Source organism: Scyliorhinus canicula, chromosome 10, assembly GCF_902713615.1.
Source record: "Scyliorhinus canicula chromosome 10, sScyCan1.1, whole genome shotgun sequence".
Classification (NCBI taxonomy): domain Eukaryota; kingdom Metazoa; phylum Chordata; class Chondrichthyes; order Carcharhiniformes; family Scyliorhinidae; genus Scyliorhinus; species Scyliorhinus canicula.
The window spans coordinates 120,950,713-120,963,920 of record NC_052155.1 but is presented as its reverse complement, the minus strand read 5'-3'; the positions used below and the strand labels follow the sequence as shown (position 1 = coordinate 120,963,920).

General features: G+C 44.0%; 1 protein-coding gene across 6 annotated transcripts in view; it reads right to left on the bottom strand.

Annotated features, from left to right (window-relative positions):
* LOC119972633 (putative leucine-rich repeat-containing protein DDB_G0290503) overlaps window positions 1–13,208 on the bottom strand; it is a 590,251-nt gene that overhangs the window by 180,721 nt on the left and 396,322 nt on the right. For all 6 annotated transcript variants that reach the window (XM_038809653.1, XM_038809656.1, XM_038809657.1 and 3 more), the window contains one exon: window positions 9,635–9,788. In XM_038809653.1, the coding sequence (XP_038665581.1) occupies window positions 9,635–9,788 (154 nt within the window). The remainder of the gene's footprint in view (window positions 1–9,634; window positions 9,789–13,208) is intronic.

The window sequence follows — 13,208 nt, the reverse complement described above, 5'->3', positions numbered from 1 at the left end:
ACAGATGGGGCACTCTTTGACTGGGTGCTCATGGGCTCCAAAATCCAGAGGACAACTGACACAGCTATCTCAGTTGTTAGAGCATGGTGTCTCTTTCTTTGCTGAAGCCACCAGGGTAGAAGTAATAGGAAAATGAAAACATTTTTGAGCTGAACAAGGGGATTCACTCGGATAATAATAAAATTGTAAGTGTGTTAATGTATCATAAAATGTGAATAAAGCATGCCCTTTTATTTGTGTTTTTATTCTCCAGTCATCTCCATTGTTGTGTCCAACCTTCTCCTTGAGGAGAATAGTATGATCAAAGTGGAAGATAAGCGGCGAAATTCTCCCAAAGGGAGACAAACAGCCGACGCCGGAGTGAAACCCGGAGTGTTTCATTCCGGCGTCGGAGGCCGCTCCTCGCCCCCTATTCTGACCCTGCTGGGGGGCTAGGAGCGACTGCGCGCGAATTTCGCGCACCGGGCCTTGACGTTTGCATCAAAGTGGCGCGGCCGGAATGATGCGGCCGGCGGCGCCTAAGTGACGTCACCCGCGTATGCACAGGTTGGCCGACTCCAACCCGCGCATGCGTGGTTGCCGTCTTCCCCTCCGCTGCCCCGCAAGACATGGCGGCTTGATCTTGCGGGGCAGTGGAGGGAAAAGAGTGCGTCTTTTAGAGACGCCGGCCCGACGATCAGGTGGGTACTGATCGCGGGCCAGACACCTCCTGAGCACGCCCGTGGTGCTCGATCCTCCCTCCGCCCCCCACAGGCCCCACATGCAGCGGTTGCGCGATGTTCACGCCGGCAGCGACCAGGTGTGGTTGGCGCCGGAGTGAACCGGTCAGGTTCGGCAGGCCGAGCGGCCTGTCGCAAACCACGACACACCATTTTGGGGGGGTGGGAGAATCGCGTGGGGGTGCCAGGGCGGCGTGGCATTATTCGCCCGACATTCCAGCGATTCTCCCACCCGGCGTGGGGGTCGGAGAATCGCGCCAAAGGAGTTCTGGGAGTGATTTATGTTGGGTGCAGTGGGAAGTGGGTTCAGCAAAGTTGGAGAATATATTTTCACTCAGGTTATCTGAGCCATGCCTGAATAAATCCACCGCCACTTTCTCAGCCAGCTAGGTGACTGGCTGAAAGCAGCTGGCCACATCAGGATCCTCCTAATTCCGCCTCAAGTGGTCCTCATCTTCCTCCACTTGCAGTTCCATTCCTCTCTGCAACACTATGTTGTGCAAGGTACAACACTACCATCCCGGACTCTCTTGCTGCTACATATTGAAAGGCACCCCAGATTTGTCCAGAGAGTTCAATTGTACCAGCAACCTCATGTGTCTTTCTGCTCATGTGGCTCTGGTGCTATTTTTCCTTTGGTTATAGTCGGCATGCCCTTATATGGTACAGTAGCGTTTGTCATTCACTTACTCTGAACGTACAAAGATGTGACTGGCAGGATGAAGGTATCATGGCTTCACACGTAGGCCAAATTTAGGGCAGCAGTGAACCAGATGGATTTTTAAGACAATCGACAATGGTTTTATTGTTATCATTACACTTTTAGACTCCAGATATTTTATGATTTCAAATTTCACCATCTGCCACGGTGGGATTTGAACCTGGGTCCCTAGAGCATTATCCTGGGTTTACTAGTCCAGTGACAGTACCTCATCACCGCCTCTCCTTTGGATTGACAAAGATGGCTAGTTGATATCAGGGAACTTTAATTACCAAGTATCTACACGTGTGCAGCCTGTAACTCCCTACAGCTGTGGCAATCCAGCCCATTGCAGCAAGAATGAGAGCCCTCAGTTCTGACAGGCCTCATCAGTATCAAAGTACTGGAGGTCCTGGTAAATATGGCATCAGTCATCTGAGAGCTGTACTTATAGCAGCAGGTTGTGAAATCCTGCAGATATCACCAGTAGATCCCTAGAAGGAGCCAGAGGTGAAGAAATTCAGGGCACTGATGGCCATTGGCAATGCATGGCCATATCACTCTTTGGGAAGGAGATATTGTTCTCGGAGGCAGCAGATGTCAGCAAGAACCACCTAAGTCCCTTTTGGCACCATTGCTCCATCATGTCGAGAAAGTTGCCCTATGTTGGGGGTATTGCCTCCTTTCAGCTAAAGTTCTATGTCCATTTTCCCTGTCCTGTGGCTGAAGGAAAGGCAACTAATGTTGCTCCGACTATTATTCCTCTTCTTATTCTTCATTCAAAGTTCATTGTGCAGCTGCATAAGCTACTCCCAATATGCAATGAGGGCTGACAGCAGGAAAGTGCAGATCAAAATCAACAATTCCAAAAAAAAGTGAAATGACTTCCAAAAAGTTGGAAATCACCTGTAAAGCAATGAAAGCACACTCCCAAAACAAATCTTATGAGTTCTTGCCTTTCACATATATCCAGGGAAGCAGTGGTGCAGTTTGTCTTTAAAGGCTTTCCAACCTGTCAAGTTCACAGAGCAATGAATCCTCGTGAAATGAAAAAAAATGAAATGAAATTCGCTTATTGTCACAAGTAGGCTTCAAATTAAGTTACTGTGAAAAGTCCCTAGTCGCCACATTCCGGCACCTGTTCAGGGAGGCTGTTACGGGAATTGAACCTACACTGCTGGCCTGCATTAGTCTGCTTTAAAAGCCAGCTATTTAGCCCTGTGCTAAACCAGCCCCTCGTTGCACAATCACCTTGTCTTGGCGGCAAGTTTTAAATAGTTCAGGAAACCCATGTGCTGATTGTTAAAGCCAGAATATTGGGTTAAAGTCTGAATTAATTGTCTCTGAACATATTTAAATTAGACAGCTGCGACTCCATAAGGATTTCCCTTGCACCTCTGAATGCATGCCAGGGAAAAAGTCAGAAGCAAGGAGGATCATGTTGGGTTTCCAATCTGCTGAAACCTTTGGGAAAATTTAACCCCACACCAACACTTGAGCATGTCCCACTCTTTCCAGTTAAAATGTTGTCCTCTGTTTTCTTTTCATTTAAATAGGCGTCCACTCTATGATGGTGTAGCAAAAGATCCAGCAGTTTTAGGAACTTAAGAAACTTTTCTGAAGACTTCAAATTTCACAGCATGCTGATGATTAGAACTCAAGATTTTGATGATATTCAAGGTTATTTGTTATATAAGGAGACTTACCCCTACTAGGGCTGTAATCAGAGGCTGAAAATAAACCACTGGCCTACATGCCAGTCTCCCAGCTCCATCCTGCCCCGGGTTATTTCATAGAGGCAGGATGGGGGTGAGTGAGTTGGAAGGCAGGCCACAAGTGGCAGGAAGTAGATCCAACTTTTTAACAACCACTTAAGGCCAATTGAAGGAGGGTAACAGGGATTTTCCAGTTGGCCACCAGGTCTCTGCAGGCAGTGAGGGAACAGTTTAAATGTTTTCTGTAAAATTAATTTGCAGGATGTAGGCATCGCTGGCTAGGCCAACATTTGTCCATCCAAATTTGCTCTTGAGAAGGTGGTGGTGAGACATCTTCTTGAACCTGTGGTCTCCATGATGTAGGACCCAGCGACAGCGAGGAAATTGTGATATATTTCCAAGTCAAGATGGTGAGTGACTTGGAGGGGAATCTACAGGTGGTGGTGTTCCCATGGGTCCGATGCCCTTGACCTACTTGATGGTACTGGTCGTGAGTTTAGGAGGCTCTGACTAAGTAGCCTTGGTAAGACCCTGTAGTGCATCATGTAGATGGTACACACCGCTACCAATGTTTGTCGGGGATGGAGGGAGTGAATATTTGTGGATGGGATGCTGATCAAGTGGATTGCTTTGTCCTGGAGGTTGGTGAGCTTCTTGAGTGTTGTTGGGACCATAGAATTTATACAGTGCAGAAGGAGGTCATTCTGCCGATCGAGTCTGCGCCGACCCTCTGAAGGAGCATCTTACTTGGGACCATTCCTATCTAGGCGCTGTCCCCTTAAATTCACCTAACTTGTACAATCTTTGGACTGCGGGAGGAAAACAGAGCACCAGGAGGTACGCACGCAGACACGGAGCTCAAGTGCAAACTTCACACAGACAGTTACCCAAGGCCAGAATTGAATCCGGGTGTCTGGCACTGTGAAGCATCAGTGCTAACCACGGTGCACTGTGCCACCCCTGCTGCAGTCATCCAGGCAAGTGGCGAGTTTTCAAGCACAATCCTGACTTGTGCCTTGTACATAATGGACAGGCTTTGGGTAATCAGGTGAGTTACTCGCCGCAGGATTGCTAGCCTCTGACCTGCTCTTGTAGCCACAGTATTAATATGGCGAGTCCAGTTCAATTTCTGGTCAATGGTAATCTTTGAGATGTTGATAGTAGGGGATTGAGCAATGGTAATGCAGTTAAATGACAAGGGGCGATGGTTTGATTCTCTCTTCTTGGAGATGGTCATTGCCCGCCACTTGTGAGGTGCGACTGTTACTTGCCACTTGTCAGCCCAGGCCTGGATATTGTCCAGGTCTTGCTGCATTAGCGCATGGACTGCTTCAGTGTCTGAGGAGTCATGAATGGTGCTGAGCATTGTGCAATGTCCTGGAAATGAGATGATTGACTTCCAACCATCACACCATCTTCCATTGTGCTAGGTATGACTCCAAACAGTGGATGTTCCCCTGATTCCCATTGACTCCAATAAGCTGGAGGTGCGAAAGCACCTTCCCCGTGGTTACCTTACATTGCAGCCTGCTGCTTCTTTCATGTTGGAGGGACTTGGATTGACCCTCCTACTCCAAGAGCCTTCCCTTTATCCTTAATTGGATGGTCTGTCTGCCCTAAGGGCATTAATTGGCAGCCTTGGGACAGGTCACAAAATGAGTGACTATTTTCCACAAAGTGCAGACTTCTGACCCACATTTGAGCCTGATTGTAGGGTTTAGAGGCCTCCAGAAAAATTCTACCCAGAATGCTTAAGAAAGGACATGCGGAAGTCAGCTCCAAATTAATTTCTAGCATCCCTCTATCCCTAATGTGAAGCCACAATGTAAATTCACCAAGCTAAGATCCAACATTTCTAAAATAATCTTTAAAATGGCAAATTGAAAAAAAACACCTGAGCATGATATTCTGAAAGATAACAATCAGGTATTAATGTATATTCCAGTGCAAGTAAAGAAATTGAAGCTTAGAGTGGTTGATTGATAGCTTTCTGTTCAGGATGTTTGTATTATTGCCTATGAATCTTTAAAGAATACTGCATTTAATAGCCTGATCAATATATTAGGCATCAAGATCATGTAGGGGAGATGAACAAAGATATCCAGACCGTTTGAAAGCCCAAGAGTGGTTAGCATCCAATGGAATGTGCGGCATGATATTGAAATACAGGTACATGTGTGCAAATGTGATGTTATATCGAAAGAAACTAGCATGCAGCACCGTAGGGTGGATTTGCACTGAAGTATGGGTTTGCGGCATGCTCAGTTACTTGACAAGAAAGGAAATGGTTAATGTGGTTCAGGAGATTGAGACAATCTTTTATTTCATCAAGTGGATAAAGGCTATGCAACTGTCAAGTCATTGAAATGCATTTGATAGAGAAACTGATTTTAAGATAATCAGAATAGAGTCAAACATACTGATATCTGTCATAAGGAATGAATTGAAAGTAAAGAGCAATATAAAACTTGGAGGGGTGGATTTTGCCAACAGCATGCCGTTCCACACAGCGTAATCAGAAGTGTGTGCCACATCTGCCCTCTTGTTTTTTTCCCATTCCCAGGTGATTATAATTAAAATTTAAAGTTTTAACGGTGTGCATGGAAGTGCGATTAACAAAGAGGGGGAGGATTTTCCGTGGACAAATATATACTGTCAGCTGATAGTGCTGCAGCTATAGGTGACCTATAAAAGAACCTACTGGTGAAACAGTATGGCTCTGCATTCAGCCAAAACTTTCCTGATCAACTCATTGCCATTAACATTAGACTTGAAAGAGCAAAAAAGTGGTATGAGTTTTTTTCAAAATTAAATTTCACTTGTAAATAATTTGCATTACATGGATTTGATTTTATTCATGTGTGCATTGTTGTTATTTCTTGAGACTAGCTTAGTTAGAGAGTTAAATGCATTGGCACCCCTCATAGTTAGCATTCATTAATGGTTACAGGGGAGTTAAGGGCATTTCCTTTATTGTGGAAGAAACAATGCTGTGTTTTCTTGTTCACTCTTTATTGAATGATAGTATCCAGTGTGTACTCACCGCTCTGTGGGATATGGCTGAACTTGCAGGCTCTCACTTCTATGCATTGCAAAGGGACATAGTCTGTGAGCACTCTCACTGCCGGACAATTGAAATGTTGTCGGTGAACTCAAGGCCCTGTAAAGGCTCTGCCACCCAACATCCTGAGTTGAACTCACATGTGGACATCACTTTTTAGGCCCCCATTTTCTTACCTTGACTGACTGGCCCCACTGTGCATTGCAGTTCAACCGGAAATCCGTCGACTTTACAAACAACTAAGCCAACAACGGATGCACACCACCTTTAAACAAATTTGAACTAGGTGCCATGAGATTCTAATGCACCACTGACTTTATCTTAAGATTGAAGATACAACATAATTTAAAAACATTTTACATTAATGAGTGTCAGATGACATGCAATAATAAGTTACAAATATGAACCTGCTACAGGCCGGAGTGAGGCCTGACATGCTGCAAACACGCCACTGATTTTATTTCTGCATCTCAATCTGCCATCAGGAAATTGAGATTTCATATCCTGCCTAATTAAGTCACGCCTCGTTTCCTGCTCTTGCTGGCTCCATAAAAATCCCCTCCTTGGTTTGGAATAATTGATGGCTAAGCAGAAATAATACTTAGCAAGAATTATCCACTTGGTTACCAGTAAATGGACAGCTGGAGAATTTTCTAAGTCTTTAAACTGTAGTTTTATGTATAATGCATTATCATTTTCTTTGTGGTATGATGGTGTATTGTCTTTGGACACTGCTCCAAGCACCATTCCCTAGCTGCCAACTCTATCCTTTAACTTGGCAATTGTCTGAGGCTAAACCAGATTGTTTGCAACCTTGTTGTCATATTTGACCACATGGTCACACCATCACGAAGATCATCTATTTCCACCTTCATAATCATCCATAATTTTTTTTTTCACTATTACAAAGAGTCAAAATTAATTTCAAAACTATATAACTATAATTTTCATTCATGTTACAATTGTATTGAAGTTTTGTTGCACTCGTTCTATAATTTTAAGATCCTTTCTATCGTATGGGGGGTGGGGGTGGGTGGGTTGGCAGAGCTACATGTAATACAGCTACTATATCTTAACCAATGTTTTGTGCAAATTAAATATCACTTTTGGAGAATATATTCAATGCCCCATGCATGAAACCCAGAATTCTATTTGCCTTTTTATTGTCTGTTCAATCTGCACTTTAAAGATTTATGTTTATACTGTACAGCCACACTACTCTCTTCTACATTGTTAAGAACAATTTATGGCACAATTCCTTTCACTGCTAAATTTTCAAAATGTGATACTTTACATCATGTATCTGCCACCTATCTTCCCACTATGCTAACCTACCTCCCATAACCTGAAATTTCATGTATTCTTCCTCAATTTGTGATTCTTCAAATTTGCAATCATCAGCAAACTTTGATATAATTTCCTTATACCTAATTTTAAAAATTTCTGGAGGAAAAGGAAACAAAATTTGTAATAGCACTGACCACGACACTCCACTACCAAATCCTGGAGAATCAAAATATTCAGATAACCCATACTCTTTGTCATTGTGACTCAATTTCCTTCCCTTCAATAGCAAGAAAGAAAACTGGACGATAACACAAAGTGAGCAACAACGATTCAGCATCCCTTTTTACATAACACCTAATTTCTTTATTATTTACTTTAATGGGGGAAGAAAATTGGATGTAGATGAAAACAGTGTTCAGATTTGCTAACTCCCATTTTGCGCTGCTGCCCAAGACAAACTCTCCCTCTAACTCTCCACCTGCCTCAAACATGGGTATCCTTATAAGGATGATAGAGATTCTCTACTGCAAGTTCCGCACTCCAAGGCCTCAAAGTAACGCAGTGCATGCTCAAACCAGATGTGCCTCCTCAAGAGGATACCAGTATTTCTTGCCGTGGTCATTACTTGGGCCTCTCAAAATTGTATTTGTTTTAATTTAAAAGGCTCTTGGAGCTTTTAGGGGTAGTGCTCTTGTTTTTTTTGGGGGTGCACTTGGGATTGGAGTTGGGGGGGGGGGGTAAATCCTCTGCTGGACTACTTTTGTCATATTTCACAGTATTTTTAAAATTTCAGGTGTCACAGATGCAATCCAGGTAGCCTGGGTAAGTTCCATTTACGACCAAAGGAAGGGACATCTCCCTTTTGGTTAACCTTGGCGGGATGAGCAGTCAAAGGTCCCAAGTGCGTCTATCTGGGCACTTAAGCCAAGATCCCATTAGTCAAGCACAACCTGTCCTTCACGGTAGCATGCTGAGTGAACTGCTTTGCCTTCTCAGTGTTAACTAATTTCATTCCCGATTATGGAATTCAAAAATTTACCCACAATCAAAGCAAACTAACTGGCCTATGCATTTTATGACTTATCATTTAGCTTACATATTATAGGTTTGATATAATTCTTCATAACATTTCCTTTAATTGGTTGAATCAATGTACTGATTCACATTTTTATAGTTTCGAGATAGCAACAGATAAAAAACAATGATTTAATCACCAAACCCGTAATGCAATAAAAAGTTCAGAGAGGTGTCATACTGGACACAAAATGTTAACTCTGGGCGCAATCTACCTGAATGGGAATTGCTTCCCATAGCTTTCCCGGCACTCGGAGCACCGAGAAACACCCCGCTATTTAATTTCCATCTGGGTAGATTGAGGGCCTCAGCGGGGAGGCCATACTTAGCCTGATTTCTGCACTGCGGAGCTCTGCTTGGGAGATTGGGATGTCATTTTCTGATCGCTCAAGCCCTTGACGCAAACCTGGAACCCTCTCAAGCCCCAATCACTGTAGGGAGATCTCCTAGCCCCCCGCACCCCACCACACCTACCGGTACGATCACACACGCACAAAAAGATGCTACCCTGGCAGTGCCCCTACCAGCTGGCGATGCCAGGCTGGCGCTCAGGTGGAACTGCCAGGGTGCCAGGCTGGCACTGCCAAGGTGCTCAGGTGGCACCAAGAGTGCCAGGGTACCACCCTGGGCCAGAGGGCATGCACCTCCCCACGGAGACCCCACAAGTGCCGTTACATCTAGTCTCTGTCTGTGGAGTCCAGTACCGAATGGCGTTCGCCCTAGGCCACCAAGGCGAGGGAGTTAGATCCTATGCCTTGGTTAGATCTCGGGAATGCATATTAGAGAGACTAGCTGTGTCACTCTAATATGCCAGAGAGTGATCCTGCTCATAATGGGCGGGATTCACACCGTGGCGTCTAAGATCTAATGCGATCTCGCGAGACGTGGCGACCAGGTCTCCCCGTACCTACAAGCCTTGCTGTGCCACGTCGCCTTTCGGGTGCAATGCGACCAGTAGATCCCGCCCTCTGTTAATCTTCCCACAGGCGTGACTGCAGGTTAGGTCTAAATAAATAGATATGTCTTTACTTGTATGGATTTGTTTTCTTTGGAATGCAAACATTTGACAGCTTTGTACCTGGTGCTGCAGAGTTTGGGCCTGATCTTTCGCAATGGTCAGTTCTAACTCTATCTTCTGATTATCATGTTGATGCTTCAGGATTTCCTGGAAATTCTGTTGCTGCTGCTGTTTCTCCATATTCAGTTCATTTCTTAGCTCCTCTTCGATTTGTCTGGGAAAATAAAATAAATAAACATTTTTGAACCAAGAAATTTTGGTTAGATTTTGTGATGGGGACTGCAGGATTCTATGAAAGCATGAGCACAATTTGAAAAATTGTATTAATTTATTCACTAGTGTTTGTAGTGCATAAGAAGGCTATTCATCCTATCATGTCTGTCCGGAAGTTGAAAGTTCCACCCAGACAGTCCAGGGCCAAACCATCTGGAAAAGTTCTGTATCAATGTTCTCAAAGAATAATAGTAAACCATAAACGGGTGCAGGACAGATCCTGACAGTATAACATAACAAACTATTAAGATGCAGAAGTTAAATTACAATAGGGAAAACATCTCCTCTTCATCTATCTCCCTTTCCAATTATTTCCACAGACTAAATGCTACTCACACTCCATCAACCCGACCCTTTTCGCCTTATCACTTTACTCTTACCCCACCTATACCACCTATGCTTTCATGTCTCACTCTTCTATTCCTCTTTTCCCAACTTTATCCAGTGTTCTTCCTTCACCCACTTCTTCTTACCCACCCTTTCTCTTACCCACCAAGCTTTCAATTTAAGCCATAGCTAAAGTTGTTTTCTTGTTTTGTTTAATATTTCAGATTGAATAATACATTCAGTCACTTATATTGTACGTATGTCCTATCACGGCACACCACATTTACAACATTCCCCTTTGCTATCTGTGATCTGTATCTCAGATATCTCAGTGATTGCATGTTATTGTACTTGGGCAGGAGGTAGAGAATGACAATTTTGAAAGAGAGGTAAGAGGGGTGGAGCAAGATGCTCAAAAGAAGAGAAAGTGCCAGAGGAGTCAGGGGTTGTGATCAGGTGATAAGAGGCAGGGTGAATGGTGGAAGGTGTAGCAAAGCAGGGAGGCTTATTAAAGGGAATGGTGTCAACGTGCCTCAGCCAGGTCTCCCTTAAGGCCAATATGTCAATGCAATCATCCACAATAAATTAATGGATGGCAAGGGCCTTGTTCACAAGTGAAATATGTAGAGTGGTGGTGAGAGCTGATTTACTGGCGATGTCAAGAGTGACAGCAACGAGAGGGTTAAGTTAGATGGGAAAGGTTAAGTTAGATGGGTAAGATTAGCCCCAGCAGACAACCAAGGTGGGAAGTTGAGCAAGAGAATAGGATGGGGCAATTGGGGCTGTTACTTGTAATGAGCCAGCGTTGCATGCCTTGATCCAATTTTTAAAGGATGCTGAGAGGCACAGAGGAAAGCTTTGGCTTATCTATGAGGGAGTCAAATCTGGGAGAGAGGCAACGGTCGAGGAGTACTAAAGAGTTGGGGTAGGGAATTGGAGAGAAGTAAAAGGAGGCATGACAATTATACTATTGTTGGAGAGTTTTGAGGATGTAGTTAGCAGGGTAGATAAGGGGAAACCAGTGCATGTAATATATTTGGATTTTCAGAAGGGATTTGATGTGATGACACACAAAAAGTGGCTGAACAAGACAAGGGCCCATGACATTGGGGTAATATATTTGCATGCACTGAAGATTAGTCAATGGTGACTAAGAGTAAAAAGATAATTTTTGGGTGACAAGTTGTAACTAGTCAAATGTCACAAAGGATATGGGGATAGGGAGGAAATTTGAATTGAGGAAGAAGAACAGCTGTGATCTTATTGCCTGCTACAGCAGGGTTGAGGGGCATTATGGCCTGTTCCTATTTATGTCCTTCAGATAAGGCTATTCTGGACATGCTAAGTAAAGTTAAACATTTCAGGAATTTGATAATTTAAATTATATACATTAATTCAACTCTTGCAGTTGGCACGGGAACAGTAACTGTTTTAAGTCAAAATCTCAGGTGTTGTTTGGTGACAAATACTCTGTAAAACCACCAATAATGGAACTAATGTCTGACAGGTCCGTTTCGACCAGATAGCCTACATCCTAGAGTCTTAAAGGAAGTGGTTGTAGAGAAAGTGAATGCATTTGTTGTAATCTTCCAAAATTCTCTGGATTCTGGAAAGGTCACAGCAGATGGGAAAACTGCAAATGTAGGTCCTTTATTCAAAGAAGAAAGAGAGACACAAAGCAGGAAACTATTGGCCAGTTAGTTAAACATCTTTGGAAAAATGCTAGAATCCATTACTAAGGAGGTAGTAGCAGGATATATAAATAATAATAATACAATCAGGCAGAGTCAACATGGTTTTGAGAGAGGGAAATCATATCTAAAAATGATTGAGCTCTTCTGCAACAGGTAAGGTGGATAAAGGGGTATCAGTAGATACAGTGAACTTGGATGTCAAAAGGCATTCATTAATGTGACACATAAAAGGTTGCTGCACAAATAAGAGCTCTTTGCATTTGGGGATGATATCATGGATAGAGGATTTAGTAAGGGGAGGTCGTGCCTGACGAACCTGTTAGAATTCTTTGAGGAGGTGACAAGTAGGTTAGACCAGGGAAACCCAGTGGATGTGGTCTATCTGGATTTCCAAAAGGCCTTTGATAAGGTGCCACACAGGAGGCTGCTGAGTAAGGTGAGGGCCCATGGTTTTCGAGGTGAGCTACTGGCATGGGTTGAGGATTGGCTGTCTGACAGAAGGCAGAGAGTTGGGATAAAAGGTTCTTTTTCGGAATGGCAGCCGGTGACCAGCGGTGTCCCACAGGGTTCAGTGTTGGGGCCGCAGCTGTTCACCATATATATTAATGATCTGGATGAAGGGACTGGGGGCATTCTAGCAAAGTTTGCCGATGATACGAAGTTAGGTGGTCAGGCAGGTAGTGCTGAGGAAGTGGGGAGGCTGCAGAAGGATCTAGACAGTTTGGGAGAGTGGTGCAGGAAATGGCTGATGCAATTCAACGTGAGAAAATGTGAGGTCTTGCACTTTGGAAAAAAGAATCCAAGCATAGACTACTTTCTAAACGGTGAGAAAATTCATAATGCCAAAGTACAAAGGGATCTGGGAGTGCTAGTCGAGGATTCCCTAAAGGTAAACATGCAGGTTGAATCTGTGATTAAGAAAGCGAATGCAATGTTGTCATTTATCTCAAGAGGGTTGGAATATAAAAGCAGCGATGTGCTACTGAGCCTTTATAAGGCTCTGGTTAGGCCCCATTTGGAGTACTGTGTCCAGTTTTGGGCCCCACATCTCAGGAAGGACATACTGGCACTGGAGCGTGTCCAACGGAGATTCACACGGATGATCCCTGGAATGGCGGGTCTAACATATGATGAACGGCTGAGGATCCTGGGATTGTATTCATTGGAGTTTAGAAGGTTAAGGGGAGATCTAATAGAAACTTACAAGATAATACATGGCTTAGAAAGGGTGGACGCAAATAAACTGTTTCCGTTAGGCGAGGAGACGAGGACCCGTGGGCACAGCCTTAGAATTAGAGGGGGTAAATTCAGAACAGAAATGCGGAGACATTTCTTCAGCC